Consider the following 17,865-nt stretch of genomic DNA (forward strand, 5'->3'; position numbering starts at 1 on the left):
GGAAGCAGCACTTCAGGCAGCCTTGATTCCGAACAAGCCTATTCGGACTTGAAGCGAGCGCAGTGGCCAGCGTAGGTCACTGACAGCTGGCGGAGGGCGGGACCGGCCCCACGCGCAGAGAGGCAAGGAGGCGGCGGAGCTGCGGCTTAGGAAGAGTGACCCTGGCGACCCCAAACGCCCCGCCTCCTTCGCTCGCTGCTTCACCTGCCGGCCGAGCGCGCCGAGCCGCGGGCGGAGGCGATGGCTAGCCCCGCGCCCTTAGTGGCCTCCATCAGCCACCAAATGGTGGCTCTCCACACCCTGCAGCTTCTGCAGCAGGAGTGGGGCTGGGGGGATGGTCCGGGCGCCCCCGGGAGCCCACGCGACCTGGACCACGTGTCCGCTGCCCCAGAGCGTCGCTCAGACCCACGGCTGGCCCGTGCCGGGCAGGGGCGTGGGGAGGAAGGCGGGGGCAAGGGGGCCAGGAACGTGGGGTCCGGGGCGCGGGCGAGCTCCCCCGAGGTGGAAGTGGTGCGAGGCGCCGAGGGAGGCGCGGAACTGCTGCCCTTACCCCGGGGTCGCGGGCCCTGCACCCTGGCCCAGATGGCGATGCGCAGCGCGCTGGCCCGCGTGGTGGACTCGACCTCGGAGCTGGTCAGCGTGGAGCAGACGCTGCTGGGCCCCCTCCAGCAGGAGCGGTCCATCCCCATCCACCTGAAGGTGAGTCTGGCCTCCAGCATCCATCCCCCTGCTTAGGTTCCCCCTGGGGCAGGGCAGCGGACCGGGATGCAGACGAGGCTGAGTCGCAGGATCCAAAGTCGAGCTTCCCCCAGAGATTCAGCACCTCGGAGTGGGAATGAGGGAGGTGACATTCCGGGGATTAGGTACTTGGGATAGGGAACTCAGGGCCCACCTGGGGCACACCTGACTGCAGAATGGAGGTGCAGAAGGGCTTTGCCAAAACCTTCCTCTGGCCCTTTCCACATGTGAAGCTTCTAGGGACGGAGGACAGCTCCTCCCACCCCTTTCAAATTAAAAGCCGTTTCTCCAGAGCCTTAAATATACGTATTAAGTTCCCTCTGCCTTTTGTATGACGAAATCACCTACATTTATTTGAAGTTCCTTCGCACTTATGAATCGCAGTTGTTTTTGCGTAAATCCAATTCCGCACAGAGCTCGGGGGCCTCACAGAGTCAACCTAAATTCTCCTAAAGTAGCGTGAGAGCGGGCTGGGTCCCGGGTGTGGAAGCAGGAACACTCATGTTAAACTCCTGCTAAGTCACGCAGCCCATCTTTGTAGGGCACGTTTCCGCTTAAGGTACCAAATGGTGTTGGCCGATTTAGCCAGGGAACAGAGCAGCTGCCTCCCAGGCTGAGTGGGTTGGTGGAAATCTGGGGTTCTGGAGTCCAGTCTTGGCCTTGCCATTAACCTAATTGGCTTTAGGTCACAAATCTCTCTGAGACCTTCTGGCCTTTCAATTTTGATCTGGAACATTGCTTCATTCATTCCCTGGGGAGTCTAGTGGAAGGAAATGGGGGAGGGGTAATGAAGAAAGAGCATTTCTCAAGACTTGCTTTTCTTGCTCTACAAGCCAAAGTTTGGAAAACATGGATATATATTAGGTCGCACTATATACTGTAAAAGATTGATTTAAAATAAAAAAAAAATAAAGCATAGCATTCACCTGAATAAATATTGTTGCTCTGAACTAGGGTTTCTCCACCTCCACACTACTGACGTTTTTGTCTGGATGACTGCTGTGGGGTGGTCCTATGTACTGTAGGATGTTTAGCAGCAGCCCTGGCCTCTACCCAGTAGATGCCAGCAGCATACCCTCCCCACCAATTGACAGAACCAAATACTGCTAAATGTGTGTGGTGGGAGGGGAGATAAGGTCGCCTCCAGATGTGAAGCACTGCTTCATTCTGAAGAGTTTAAAAAATGAAGCTGCATTTCACCAGTGCTCTTGACTGTAAGAGGTACCTTATTTTGTATCGCCAAGAAATTTTTTAAAATCCTGCCAATTAAACTGTGATACACATGGAGTGCGCTGTGATACTAGGAACGTATACAAGGCACAGGTAGGTTGGCAAAAGGAGAGACTGAGTGATCAGTTTTACCTTGGGTGATCCTGGAAGGCATCTTGGAGGAGGTAACCTTTAAAAAAAAAAAAAGAATGTTTACTCTCCAGGCATTAAAGGGAAAAAGCATTTCAGAGGAGCTGTGGGATCCAAGGCCAAGAAGTAATGAAAGGGCCTAGGGCTTTGGGGGAACTAAAATTAGTTCAGTATGGCAGAAGGCAAAAAAAAAAGGATGCTGGAGAGTTATGTGGGGTCAGGTGGGAAAAGGCCTGTGGGTCATGCTGAGGACCTGGACTGTCTTGCAGGCAAAAGGCAGCCATTGATATGACTGAAGGAAGGACCCTGATAAATCACAGAGGCAAGGTCAGGTCGGAAGACCATTGTCAGAGGGCCTGACCCAGTTTAGGAGCAATGGCGCCCTCTGCTCTGGACTATAAATCATGCCACTTGAGGTTAATGCAGCTGCCACTTCTACTTGGTAATCCTTTTAACCCTCTCTACTACTTGACTTTTTGTCCTAAACATTTTCTACTCTCCTCAAACTTTCTTCATCCAAACCTCAACCCTCTCACTCCTTTACTGAGAAAATTGAGGCCATCTGACACAAATATCTTCCATCCTACCTAAAAAATCTCATTTCCAATCATCTTCTTTCTTGTCTCTAATAAAGAAATACTGTTTGGTTCCCACCCCCTCCGCCTCCCAAATAACTTCTTTCTCTTAAGTGCTGGAGCAAATCTTTCATCTGCCCCTGGACTTTTTCTCTCAGTTCCTTCCCCTCTCTTTGTATTTTCTAGTGCTTCCACTCTGCCAATTCCTCTTAATCCATAGATCTGCTCAAATCTTCCTTCACCTACCCAGCCCCTTGAGTCTTGGTCCCCTTCTTCTCCATCATGAGCAAACGTGCAGATGTCTGGATGTATTGCTACCAGTGTTTCTAGAGGCACCCAGAGTCCCCATTAAGAACAGGGATCTCCACAGGGAGCTCAGCTCGGTGCTCTGTGATGACCTAGGTGGGTGGGATGGGGGGGAGGGAGGTCCAAGAGAGAGGGGATATATGTATACGTATGGCTGTTTCACTTCATTGTACAGCAGAAACTAACACAACATTGTAAAGCAATTATACTCCCCCCCACCAAAAAAAAAAAAAAAAGAATATAGACAACAACGACAACAAAAAAAGAACAGGGATCTCAACATTCTTGCTATTGGAGTCTGCTATTCACCTACAGGGGAGTAATGAGTTTCAGGGCTCCTGAGAACAGCCAGTGCTTTCAGAAGGGAGAGAAGCAGGGAGAGGTTTCTCTGGATGATTTGCCTCCTTGCCAGCATCTTGAAATTTTGCTTGGTTTGCTGTTTGGAGAAAAGGCAGTATCTCCATTAGGTTTGGAAGGTAATGCTTACAAAGCACTTAGACTCAAGGACACAGCAGTCTGTCTCTCCAGGGGGGCTGGTTATACAGACTTGGCATCATCATTACTGGTGTTAATTCAAATGATTTGGATGAGTTTTCTCTATATTTTTAAATTAAGAACATGCAGATTGATTTTATACATGAGAATGGTTTCAGGAGGATTTTGCTAAAGGAAATAATGCTTGCATGTCACTTGGAAGTGTGTGGAAATTTCCCTAACGTCAGGAATGCCTTCCATGGCATTCCTTGCCACAGAGAGAAGGAAGACTCACTTGAACAGCACAGCACAGGACAGTGATCAGGTACCATGAAGCATTTCAAACCTACTCTGCCACTTCCTGCTGCAGACTCTTGGGCAAGTTATTTAGCTTTCCTGTGCTTCTGTCTCCTCACCTGTAAAGTGGGAACAGTGGTATTTAACGTTATTGAGATAATGCATATAAAGTCTTAGCTACTGGCTGCTCACGGTAAATTGCAATACCTTTGAACTTTATTATTATTATTAATTATTATTATTATTGATTGATGCCTCAATCTTCTTCAATAGTCTTATTGACTATTATTATATTTCTTTCTTGATATTGATGGATCTGACTCCTGAACTCTGTATTTACTTTTGAGACTGTTGACAAAAACAGAATTAGGATGACCCAAAGAGACTTCCAGGAAGCCTCCACTTTCCAGAGCTCAGCTTTAGCCCATGGCTGATGACTGACTTAGAGATGTGACCATCGAGTGACTAGCTGATCAAACCACCAGAATTAAGGGAGTGAAATTTTCAGGCCTGAAGGCAGAGAAACCCTCACCATAATAATAATGCATATCTTTACAGTAGTTTACTATTTTCTTAAAGAAGCCAACGCTTGATATTCCTTTTGAGCATTTAGAGATTATCGAACTCATGCAAAAACAAACAAACAAACATGAAATGAGTCTTTTCATGGTGGTTAAAAATGCTTAACAAAACTGAGTCTTGTTAAATTTGGTGGAAAGGATGGAGTTAACCAGCTTGATAAAAATTTATTACGGGAGGAAACTGAGGCTCAGAGGAATTTAGAACTGCTGAAGAGTCTGCAGCTAAGAAGTAGTGGCCCACGATTCAGACATGGTTTTGTCTGACTCTTTCTACCAATCACAGTGCTAGCTCATAGGGGTGTTATGAACATTACACTGAAAATAAAGTACATGAGAGTGCACAGTTGTCAGGGCATGGTCATACATGCCATGCACTGCACACCACTTCAGCTGCAATAGTCATTCTGCACACAGAGTATCATAGTCAGCTTGGGCTGCCATAACAAAATGCCACAGACTTGGGTGGCTTAAACCACAGACATTTATTTTCTCACTGTTGTGAAGGCTGGGAAGTTCAAGAGCAAATTTGGTTTCTGGGAAGGGCTCTCTTCCTGGCTTGTGGACTGTCACCTTCTCACTGTGTCCTCACATGGCATTTCCTCTGTGCCAGAGAGAAAGAGAGATCTTGGATGTCTCTTCTTCTTCTTGTAGGACACCAATCCTATTGGATTAGGGCCCCATCCTTATGATGTAACTTAACTTTAATTACCTCCCTAAAGATCCTATCTCCAAATACAGTCACACTGCAAGTCAGGTTTTCAACACATGAATTTTGGTGGAACACAATTCAGTCCCTAACACTGGGTGATTTGTGTCTCCTCTAATGATGATCACCTTACATAGTGACAAAAAGCCCCAGGTAAACGTAGGAAATCTTTATCAAACTAGCAATACTGGCAAAGATGCTATAATACTTGCCACCCAAAGGGAGCACAGAAATGTGTGGAGCACCAGAAGGAAGAGAGTCTAGGATTTTAAAAACTACTAAAAATGACCAAGCCAAAGAGATCATTAACTAAGCCAATCATGAAGTCACTCTGGTTGAGTTTTGTCTGTCTTCCTTTGATAGTTAAAAACATTTACGGTTTCCAAGAGTTCTGTTCTGAAGCAAGTTTCATGGAAACAATGGCTGATGCCAGCTTTTAGAGGCAGAAGAACTTTCCTGCCATTGCAGATAAAACTTGCCTGTGAGCTCACCCATTGCAATTAACTAATTCTGGTACCAATAATTCTCTCACGTTCAGTGGTCCATGCTGGTTTTCTCATTCCACAGAGCAAGAGCAGTGGTTGTAAAACTGTTGGCTTTGGCTTCACAGTCATTGCTAAGGCTTTTTGCAAACTGCAAGTGTGGATATTGAGTTACTCAGAGGCAGACATTGATGATGAGTGCTTTTCTTCCCCATTAACATTGGTTAGTGAAGCCAGTTTCTGCAAATTTGGGAATTGTGTCTTTAAAAATTGCTAATATTCGATTGAAGAAATAAGTTCTCATGGTTATATTATTAGTAGCCTTAGCCAGGGGATTGCTCTTTGTCTGGGACAAAATTGTGCTTTTATGTCAGGAAAAGGCCAAGTGACAGCTCTAGAAGTAGCTTAGTTATAGCTTTGTTATTCCTTAAAAAGTGAATGATATGAAAATCAGGACATAAAAGCTTTCTGAAATGAACATTTAGGGAGAGATATTGCAGGAAGGCCCTAAAGCAAACCTACTTATGTTTAATGTCTTGTGGAAATGCTGCCTTGCTTTATTTTACAATTTTGGGGTTTGCCTTGTGAGCATACCTGAATCAAGTGCTTGTATCCATCACAAAGTGCTTTTCATGAGACTTTTCTGATGAAAATGGTACTGTACCCAAAGCAAATGCATAAGGAACCTTAGTGACTTGTGAGCGTTTACACTGGGTACACCACAAGTAAAAATGTTTAATTTCCTGTGGGCGATAGACTTTTTATGGTGACTGGCAGATACTGTGGTTCTTCACTGGGTGCGTTATTAATACGAAGTTGCATATCTATTTGAGATTGACCTAGAGTTTAGGCAATTGGTGATGGATCTGGGCCCTGCGACTTTGTTGTTCAAAGCCAGATGTCAATGAACAAAATGCAGTTGGGGCAATTTGTAGTATACTGTTCCTGATAGTATGGTTTTCATAACACCGCTCTAAAATAGAGAAACGACACTCCCATTTTATGTGCACATCTAGCATGGAGGGTTGTGTTGGGTGTAGGGAAGAGATTTGTGCTCCCTCGTAGTTCCCAGCCCTGGGAAACTTTAGTGGAGAGTGGTTTGCTGTCCAGGCCGAAGTTCATTAAGGTCAGACCTCATCACAGAAAGCTGGAGGAAAGCTCTTTCTTCCATTAATACCCTCTGTAGAGTACGTTAGGCATTCAGGGAGAGTGAGAGGGAAAAATGTGAGAAAAAACATGTTTGTGGAGCCATTATAAGAGAATATAGCTCAAGAAATGACTGTTTTGTAAAGAACCAACTTATTTTAAAGCCAGGGGTGAAGGGAATATGAATTGATTTATAGTTCCTGTAGATCTAGAAGTGATTTTGAAGATGATGTGATAGAAAAACCCAAAAACCTTCTTTGTGTATTGTTTAAAATTACCTGCATTATAGAGCCTATAAAATCATATTATATTTTTGACTTTATTATCTATTGGTGTTGGTTTCAGAAAACAAGCTTTGAAACTGACTCCTAATGCTAGATTGTTTTTGCTTTTAAGCCTTTGGTTTTGATGGGAGTGTTTATTTTCAATAAGAAGCTAAAAATGGGCTTAACTTTTCTTCCCTTTTTGGACTTTGCAGGTGCATTTTCAGTTGTTCAAAGATTTCAGAAGTGCACATTCCTAATAAATACAACGTGTCATGCAGAAAAGTACAAGTGGGGTGGATTTTCTAAGAGACCTCCCTTACACTGGGTAGGAGAGAACAGACCGGAGGAAGGGAGAGCTCCAACTAGGAGGTCTCTAATTAGCTAGGAGTTGGCTTTACATGGGGCGTGGAAGGTTCCATGCCTTGAATCCCTTCCAGATAACCACACCCTCTCAACTATGTTGCAGGGAAGAGGGCTGGACCAATGGGACAATCTTCAATTTGGATATGACCGTTGCAAATTTGAGCTTTGTAACACTTAGTTAACCTTAAGAAAAATAGGATGAATATAGCCAGAAAACAAACATGAAACAGTTCACATACAGACATTTTTGTTTCTCACTCAAAGCTAGTTGGGTGCCTCCCAGCTTGCTTCCATGGTGTCCCTGTTCACCCCATGGTGGCATCTGCAGCTCTGTACTTCTCATTCATTAGTCTGTCCCCAGCACTGGATGGCGAGCTCTGCTCTCTCTGTCATCCTGGCATCTGGCCCAGTTTCTGATTTGGGGTGTCTCTGATGAATACTTGAGTTTTGAGAGAGAGGTTAATTCCAGCTCTGCCACTTACTTGCTGTGCGATTTAGGGATGTCATTTAATCTCTCCAAGCAGCATTTCTTCTCATCTCTCATTCATGGACGGTTGTGAGGACTGAGTGAAATAAGGTATATTAGGAGCCTCGCTTGGAGCCTGGTGCCTAGTAGGTGCTCAGGCTCATAGGCCTGACCGGTGTTCTTCAAACACTGGTTTGCCATGTTCCTCCCACGCTCAGAAGTTCCAGGGACTTGACATTCAAGGCTGTCTGCACTAGCTTATCCTGATAGGCGACACAAAGCTCTGTTTTTCTCAGACTGGACTCCTGCCAGTCCTAGCCCCTGCGTGGCTCCAAGCCTTTGCTGGTATCATTCATTCTCATTGTGCGGCCATCTCTTTTCCCTATGAGTTAAATACTGCTTTCTCCAACACCACCTCTCTTATTAGTGTCTATACAGTCCTTCTCACCTGCCACTTTGCTGATGCCTCATCCAAATTTCCATTCCCTTCTACAAAGGCTGGCAATAATCTGATGGTCTCAACCACTTTTTAAAAAAAATTGTATTGAAAAATACAAAACAAAATTTACCATTTTAAGGGTAGTGTTAAGTACTTCACATTTTTGTGCAAACAATCTCCATGACATTTTCACCTTGCAAATCTGGAAACCCTACACCCATTAAACAAGAAGTCCCCATGTGCCCCCTCCCTCCAGCCCCTGGAAACCACCATTCTACTTTTAATTTCTATGAGTTTGACTACTCTAGGTACCACATATAAGAGGAATCATACAGTATTTGTCCTTTTGTGACAGGCCTATTTCATTCAGCATGATGTCCTCAAGGTTCATCCATGTTGTAGCATGTGTTAGAATTTTCTTTCTTTTTAAGGCTCAGTAGTATTCCATGGCATATATAGACCACATTTTGTTGATCTGTTCATGTGTCCATGGATACTTGAGCTGCTTCCACCTCTTGGCTGTTGTGAATAATGCTGCTATGAACATGGGTGTGCAAATAACATTTTGAGATCCTGCTTTCAGTTTTTTTGGATATGTACCCAGAAGTGGAAGTGTTGGATCCTATGGCAATTCTAGTTTTAATTTTTTTGAGGAAACTCCATACCGTTTTCCAAAGTGTCTGCAGCATTTTTACATTGCCAGCAGCAGTGCACAAGGGTTCCAATTTCTCCACATCCTCACCCACACTTGTTATTTTCAGTTTTTTTGATGGTAGACATTCTGTTGCATCTGAGGTGAACTTGGCTACTCTTTCTGAGCCTTAATCTTATTCTGCGTCACATCTCCACTGAAGGGTTTTAATAGGTTTTATCTCACCAATTAGATTCCAAGTTTCTGTAGAGAATATTTTTCTTTTCTCTTCTACACTTCCTTCCTCTCCTCTTCTTACTGACCTCCCATTCAGTGGAGTATTTTATTCATAACTTTAGATTGACGGCATGCTTTATAAATACAAAGAGCTTTCATATTCATGAGCTAATTGGACTTCTCATGGTAGCTATTATTTTTCCCATTTTACAGATGAGAAAACTGAATATTCCATAGATAAAATGACTTGTCCACGGATGGCTTACCTAAAGGATAGAACCAGGGCTCTAATAGCTATTCCGGTGCTTATGAAGGATTGAGCTTTCATTCCCAGGGGCCTTTGAAGCTGCCTGGAGTGCTGCACTTCCTAACTGACATCTGTAAAGTCCCTTTTGCCATGTAATGTAACATACTCACAGGTCTGGGAAGAGACCACAATTCTGCCTACCACAGGGCAGATTTCAGCTAAAAATTAGGAAGAAATGTTCTAAAAGCTAGAGCCATCTCTTCTAATGGGTTGCTTCCTAAGCACATGAGTTTCTCCAGTGTAGCCAAGCAAATTCTGGACAAGTGCACATCAGGTATGCTATTGAAAGGATTCACCCACAGAACGAGCTCTGTTTGAACTCTGTGCAATGCTTAGATTGTGAGTCTATAAATGTCTGTTCTTCCATAGGATTGGGCTTTTGTGTTTTTTCCATAGCCCTCATCACATTTCACTGGACATTTGGAGATATGCTGTATGTGTCTCATTTCTCCTACTAAATTATAAGTTCTTTAGAGATCAGGTACCATGTCTTATTGTCTTTTATCTAGTGTAGTAATAAGTCATGTAGTGGAGACTAGATACATGTTTGAAATCAATTTAACTGATTTATTAACTGAGGCAAATAGGCCGAGGCCATTACCCCAGTAGATTAGTTGAGTCACGAGACATTATCTCAACACACTTTATTTATTTATTTATTTTTTAAAGTCTGTATTGAATTTGTTACAATAGTGCTTCTTTTTTTTTATGTTTTGGTTTTTTGGCCATGAGGCATGTGGGATCTTAGCTCCCCAACCAGGGATGGAACCCGTACCCCCTGCATTGGAAGGCGAAGTCTTAACCACTGGAGCGCCAGGGAAGTCCCTCAACTCACTTTAAAATGTAAATGCTGGCCATCGATTTGGACCCCTGTAGCAATCCATACATTTCGCGTCCAAAAATCTGAGATTACACAAGGCTTTAGAAGTTCCAAAACCTGCTTTTAGATTGCTCAGCCACCATCATGTTCTAATGCTGGCAAAGCGCTCAAGGCACAGTGTAAGATATTACATCATTTTTGGAAGCATCTGGGACTTGCTAAATAAAAGCTGCTGGGAGGATATACTCTGTCATTGAGTGGAAAGCACCATAAGTGAAATCATCACCAATATTGATCATGTGAGTTTCCACCGAAAGTCCACGAGCCATTTAATATGCTGTTGCCTTAAGGCTGTCACTGGTGGCTCCTACCTTCTGCAGTAGAAGCTGTGTTGGAAGCCATGATTACTGGATCCATAGTTGGCTTTCAGACCTTCCAGAAAGGAAGAGAAGTGACCACCTGTTTTATTTTTCCCTTCCTTGGCTTAAGAGTCCCATGGAAAGCCTATTCCTATTAATTTGTTTTCTTTGACTGTTAATATATTTGAGAAAGGATTAAATGGAAATACTGTACTAAAATAGTAAAATAAAGAGACTTTGCAAAGCTCGCCAGAGATCTGAAGTTTACCCAGGGCCTCAGGGACCAGTACAGCCCAGCAGTGGAATTTTATTGTATGTGTAATTTCCCCCAAAGATGCCCTCTTTGCTTCTTTACAGCAAATGTGAAATTGACTTCAGATTTTAGGCCCACAGATATATTTTTAAAGGCATTTTAATCTTCTTCGGGTGATGAATGCCTTTGCAGACTGGCTAATAGGCACACGTCAGCACACATTTCAGTGGTTCCTTCTATTTTAAATTTCCTTTTGCATGTTGTCTTTGATCCTTCCACTTTGTACTTAGAGTTGGATTACTTCTATAAAGCAAGTGGACAATTTCCCTTGATGTGGATCTTGGGAAAGTAGTCCAGAGTCACTTCTTCCCCCTACGTTCTCATTCCCAAGCAACGTGCTGCAGCAATATAGGTGACCCCATAAACTGTGGGACAGATTATCTAAGTAGCCCCTTGATACCTTCTGAACAGACATGAGCAATACTCAAGGGCAGGGAAGCAAGAATGCTTTAAAGAGAAAAAAAGCAGGAAGGGTGGTAGCCTGTGAATACTCGAATAAGGGGACTGTGCTGTGTTAGCCCACACGGAGTCCTGCTGCTGTTGTTTTGCTGAATTGAATGAATGGATGTCTGTTTTGTTTCTTGGAGGATGTTTTCTAATAAACATTTTGCCAGAAACCCAGGTCCTTCTTCTTACCCAAGTGAGAGAGTTTTTATTAGGGAAAAGAATAGCTTCTCTTTCTACACAGAATTAGGAAGAAAACTAGTTCCTCATCAAACTTTGGTTCAACTTTTAGTTCTTCTTTTTTTTTGGATTATCTATTTTTCTTAAGTTTTTGAGTTGAATTTTTAGCTCAGGGATTTTGAGTGTTTAAGTGGTTTTTCTTTACTTATATAAGAATTTAAGTCTATGCTTTTCTCACTGGAGCTACGGCCCACAAATTGTGATATAGCAGTTCCATAATTGTTCAGTATAGACCATTTTAAAATTTCAATTATTTTTTCCACTGACTTATGAATTATTTAGAAGTGGATTAAGTCATACATGTTTTGGGAGGGTTATATACATTACTGATTTCTCATTTATTTGCTTGGTGATTTGAGTGATATACACTTTGATATTAGTTGAGACTTGTGGCATTATCCTAAAGTCATCTTTCATAAGTAATACATAGATGTTTGAGAATAATGTATATTTGCTTATCTCCATTAGACCAAGCTTATGATTAGAAAAGATTTTCAATCCTTTCTCTCTAGGCTGAATGTCCTGTTGTTTGATCAGTTTCTGAGAAAGATGCGTTAAAATCAGTCTTCATGTCTGGGGATTGAATGTAAATTGAGATTATCATATTAGACACACACAAGTACAAAACTGTCATATCTTCTTGGGGAATAATAGTTCCTTTTATTAAATGCAGTTTATTTTATCCCTAATAATGATTTTTCTGGATTTATTTTGACTTCTCTTTGCTTGATGTATATTTAGTATATTTACATTTACTTTCAATCTTTAGGTGTTTTTAGTTTTAAACGTGTTGCTCGTAAGCAGCGTATAGATAGATTTTGAAAATCCAACCTGGCAACCACTGCATTTCACAAGGTGATTTATTTGGTGCTTTCTATTCACCGGCTTTATGTTTGTATTTTTATTTCTCCATTTTTACCTTCTATCAGTAGAATCAAAAAGGTTTTGATATACCTTTTCCCTCTGCTGATTTTGAAATTGTATTATTTCTATACCTTTTTTTTTCCAAATCTGTACACCAAGGAAGGTTTCCCATGGATAGAATCTCCCACGCTGTCACCTTCGGATATTCTCGCGGTCCGCTGCAGCGAGCGCGGTCTCCCGAGGGTTGCAGGAAAGGGGCATCGAAGCCTGCAGAGCTTTGCTAGGTCCGGGAAGGTGCAGCCGAGCACTTGTGCTCCGTCCTGCTCGGTGCCGCCTCCCGGGCCTCCTATTCCTCTACTTTTAACGATGATCCTTACATTTCTCACATGTATACTTAACAAGCCTGAAATTTATCAGTTTTGCTACTCGGCATTTTAGAACCATCTTGCTTTTTTTTTTTTTGCGGTACACGGGCCTCTCACTGTTGTGGCCTCTCTCGTTGCGGAGCACAGGCTCCGGACGCGCAGGCTCAGCAGCCATGGCTCACGGGCCCAGCCACTCTGCGGCATGTGGGATCTTCCCGGACCGGGGCACGAACCCGTGTCCCCTGCATCGGCAGGCGGACTCTCAACCACTGCGCCACCAGGGAAGCCCTACCATCTTGCTTTTTTAAACTCCAAGTTAGTTGTTATAATTTTTGTTTTGATTAATCAAATCTTCAGATTTACACTGTGTTTTTAAGTTTCTTTGTTCACTGTTGCTTCTTACATCCTTTCTTTCTGAGTTGAATCTCCTCTTTATGAATTATATCTTTAAGGAGATCTGATAGTGAGAGTCTATTTGTGGTAAGTCCTTTTGTGCTCTTAAATAAAAGTATATTTACTTGGCCCTGATGTTTAAATGGTAGTTTAGTGGGACTAAAAAAAAAAAATCTTGGTTGACAGTTATTTGAGGATATTATTCTATTCTATCTTCAATTGTTATTGCTTAGAAGTTGGCTGTCTGGTCATCCAGACTGAACTCGTCTTTTTCTTTTCTGGTTGCTTTTAAGAGCAGTTTTACCTTAATGAGTTTAGATTTGGATTTCGTTTAACTTTTTCTGCTCAAAGCTTGTTTTGTTTCCTGAATCTAAGGATCAATTTGGGATCATCTGAATCAATCTGGGATAATTTTTATCCAGTATTCTCTTTGACTACTGCTTCTCCCCCATTCTTTTTCTTGTCTCTCCTGGAAATGTATCTGTTGTACCTTGTCATTCTGGCAATCCATGTCACGTAACTTCTCATTCATATTTCCCATGACTTTATTTTGCATTCTGGGTAATTTTCTCAAATTTACCATCCAGTTTACTAATCTTCACTTCATATGTATTTATTCAGGTGTTTAACATTGAGTTTTTAATGTGTCATGATAGTTGTCATTTCTAGCAGTGGTACTGGGTTCTTTTTCAAGCCTGTTTTTTCTTAGGACACTTTATTTCTTCTTTTATATCTTTAATCATTATAAATATATTTTACAGTTTATATATGAAATTCTTGGAGTTCAGTCCTGCCCTACATTGCATCGACTATATCATGGTGGATTGTACTGAAAATTTCATATTCTGAGTTTGTCTTCGACAGAGCTTTATGGGACTGCTACTGAGGGTCATGGGTTGTGAACATGTTTCTGTGGAATAGGCTTTTGTTTGCTTTTGCCATGTGTCCATGGATATCTCAGACCAGTTCCAATTTTTAAATTAATGTCTTGGCATGAGTGTTCCAAGAACATGTATATGGTATAGAGGACAACTACAAACTTGAACTACTGTGTAGTATAGGTCCACAGTTACAAATTCATAGGGTCAACTTTACCTTCCACACCAAACCCAGCTCAAGAGAGACCAACTTTCTTTTCTTGATAAGTATTGGCAGGCAGCTAACGCAATCTACTTTTCTTTTATACCTGGTCCTTGGGGATTTCCATTACTTTCCTGCAAGCTCAGAAAGGATGTTTGTTCTGTATTATTTAGAATATAGTAGCAAGGCATTATGGGGAAACTACATGTGCCATGTGCCAGAACCAGAAGTCTGGGGGGAGTCAGTTATTTGTACATTTGAATCTTGAAGGATGGGGGGTTAGGGGTGCCAACCCCCCAAGCAGTCAAAAGTCTGCATATAATTTTACAGTTGGCCCTCCATCTCCATGCTTCCAAATCCACGGATTCAACCAACTGTGGATAGTGTAGTACTGTAGTACATGTTTATTGGAAAAAATCTGCATAGAAGTGGACCTGTGCAGTTCAAACTTGTGTTGTGTGAATCAACTGTATTTAAAATAAAACGTATAGTCAACATTATCTCTGATATGGAATAATTTCAGAGTACCATTTACATGTAATGGATTTTAGAATGTGAATATTTGAGGATTAAAAAAATCTCTTTAATTAGCTCATTCTTTAAAACTACCAATGAACTATTTCTAAATCTGCATTGGACATTTCTTGGGACCATGTTCATTAAATAGCAAATCCTGTATTGGAATCCTGAAGACAGTGATTATGGAATAATAAGAAGGAAGTCTATTTGTATATTCGTCAAAGCTCTTTTAGGAACAAATAAGAGAAACTCAACTCCAAGTGGCTTAAGTAAAAAGAAATATTTATTGATTCAGATAGCTAAAAAATCCTGGGATTTATTGTTCAAGTACAGCTAGATTGACATGCTCAGAAAATGTAATTGGAATCAGTCTCCTTTAATCTCTTGTTTCTACTTTTTTTTCTGTGTTGGCCTCACTTTCATTTGAATTCTCTCCTTATGGTGGCAAGATGTTTTCCAACAGCTCCAGTAGAACAGAACTTCTCTTTCCCAGTCTAACAAATATCCTGGGACTGTGGCTTATTGGCCTGCCTTAGGTAATCTGTCCATCCTTGGCCAGTCCAAGTGGCTGAGGGATGATGTGCTCTGATTGACCTGGTCCCTGGAGCTGTGGAGTGGAGTCAGCTTTGGTCAAACTACATAGGCTGAGAATGGAGGAGAGTAATTCTCTGAGAGAAAAATCGAGGTTCTGTCATCAGAAGACTGGACTGGAAACTGGGTACACAAAACACAACAACTGTCTTCCATAACCTATCTAATTGCTTGTTTGTGTTTGGTCTTCATTTCAGGACAGTGTTGAGTTTAGAAACATCTGCAGTCATTTGGCTCTACAGATTGAAGGACAGCAGTTTGACAGAGATTTGAGTGCTGCTCACCAGTGTTTGAAGATGATAGTCAAGAAGCTGATTCAGTCTCTTGCTAATCTTCCTTCGGATGCCCACATGGTAGCCTGTGCTTCCTTGAGACAGATCTTACAGAATCTCCCAGACATATGAGTGTTCAAGACATTGGAATTAAAACCACAGCGAGCACTGCTAAGAGGACTGGCTACCTTAAATTCCTAAGCGGATCAGCAGACAATGGATGTTTTTATTCCCAGGAAGGAGAGACTTGGTAGCATATATAGCAGTCTGACCAGTGGCATCTGTAACCCTTGGGAATTATAGCATGTTGGTGAAAAATTTTTAAAGCAGTAGTTCACATTTTTAAGTGTCTTGACATATTTGCTGACTTTTTGATTGAAATATATTCCACTTTGTGGAACTGACTGGATTACATGTGTATATACATTTATGAATATATATTAAGTGTTAATTTTAATTGAATGACACCTTAATCTACATTCATATTAATGTAGGCCTATGAGGTTTAATATGGCTATTGGATGATTAGAGCTCCATGGTTTTTCAAATTATTTTGAATAAATGGGATATTTGGTAATTGATATGTTCTACTTACTGAGCACTTCATTTTGTGTTATGAGAATGATCTCTGGATGTTGTAGGACCACACCACATGTGTCAGTAATTATCAGTTCCAATATTGGCATTAATAACTTGCTGTTGGGCAGCGAAGAGCTGCTTCTAAACCTTGTGCTTTCATCTACTGATTTGTAAATTAATGGTAATGAGCTCTGAAGTACCAAGGCTATATGATATGTAAGTACAAAGTACAGTATTATTAAAGTCTCACGTGAAAACATCTAGTTTCTCATACTCTTTCTAAATATTCCCACTGAAGTAGGAAATTCTTGGAAAAGAAAGGACGGAGTGGATATACTGGCAGATTTCCCTAAATATTTAGAGTAAGGAAAAGAGAGAGTGACTTTTTTTGCAACAAAAATCTACACATGCTTAGGAAAAGCCAAATTTCCTGTTGTTTAATGGTGACCGCGTTGAGAACCAAAGTAAATTGAAGTGCTGCTTTTCCCTTAAAGTTTTAATAGAAATGGCATCAGATTTAGAAAGAAAAGAGTATAATGTAGCTTGTTTTCTGAAGGAATTATAAACTGGGTCTGTATGGTAAGAGTATACCTACTGTTAAAACAATTAAGTGATAAGAATAATCAAAGCCTTTTTAATCTCACATATTCTAATCCTAGTTGGTTTCACATATTTTCTTCCACAATCTTAAGATAAGTATATTGCTTCTTTTTAGATGTTACTGACCATTTCCGTAGAAGAGAAATAAATTTATGAGACTGAATTTTACATGAAAGATGAGAGGTGTGTATTTATGCATGTGCATGTGTGTACAGGGGAAAGGATGGGCCAGAAGGGAAGGGCATTCATTTCTTGGGAACAATCTTTAGCACATTGTTCTCGCACTCCTAGGAAACACTGTATTCTGGGGGTACCACTGTACTTTATGGTGCTGTCTTTCCCCCCGGAAATTATTCCAAGACTCTTCTCTAAAGACATAGCATTATTATAGGCTGCCTTCCCATTGTAATCAATATCCCTATCAATAAATATTAATATTATGGGTTTTTTATAACTCCTATTCCAAGAAATATTGAAGATCTTTGCTTTCCTGTCTGTACTTGTGCTTTTTCCTCACTTTGCAGTGTGTTTCCCACAGACCAGTTGAAACCCCATTCATCCTTCAAGGCCTGATTTATTCACCATTTCTTTCATGAGCCCTCCTGGATCATCCCAGTAGGATGTGGGCTCTTCCTCCTCTGAACTCACATAAAAACACACTTTGTGCTACTGCACAGGCATTTATCACACACCATCTTATAGCATGGCTATTGCTATACCTGCCATCAAGATTGGCTTGCCTGAGGGCAAGGATTATTCTAGACATCTTTGTATATTGCATAGCAGCTATAATTCTAAAAGTTCTTTGACTCTACTAGAACTTCCATGGCCCCTACCACTTTTTCACACACACACACACACACACACACACACACATTTTTACTTCTGTGGCTTATGTTCTTTGCTCAGTCTGTATAATCATTTGGTTGTACATGCTGCTCTCGTCTTTTCTTCCCTTTGGTTGAGTGCTGCTGGCAAAACTCCATTCTTGGTCAAGACCAACTCTCCTCCTACTCCCGTGTCTGCTCGTGAGTTCTGAATATGGCTTAAGAA

The 17,865-nt window shown here is 41.6% G+C and overlaps 1 protein-coding gene across 1 annotated transcript; it reads left to right on the forward strand.

Annotated features, from left to right (window-relative positions):
- Nucleotides 1-240: 240 nt before the first annotated feature.
- Nucleotides 241-15,765, forward strand: DLEU7 (deleted in lymphocytic leukemia 7; the record flags this gene model as incomplete). Its single annotated transcript, XM_082859260.1, has 2 exons — nucleotides 241-699; nucleotides 15,559-15,765. The coding sequence occupies 2 exons, from the start codon at nucleotides 241-243 to the stop codon at nucleotides 15,763-15,765; spliced, it is 666 nt and encodes a 221-aa protein (XP_082715386.1).
- Nucleotides 15,766-17,865: the final 2,100 nt, after the last annotated feature.

This window comes from Leucopleurus acutus (assembly GCF_964270905.1).
Source record: "Leucopleurus acutus genome assembly, chromosome: 18".
NCBI lineage: Eukaryota > Metazoa > Chordata > Mammalia > Artiodactyla > Delphinidae > Leucopleurus > Leucopleurus acutus.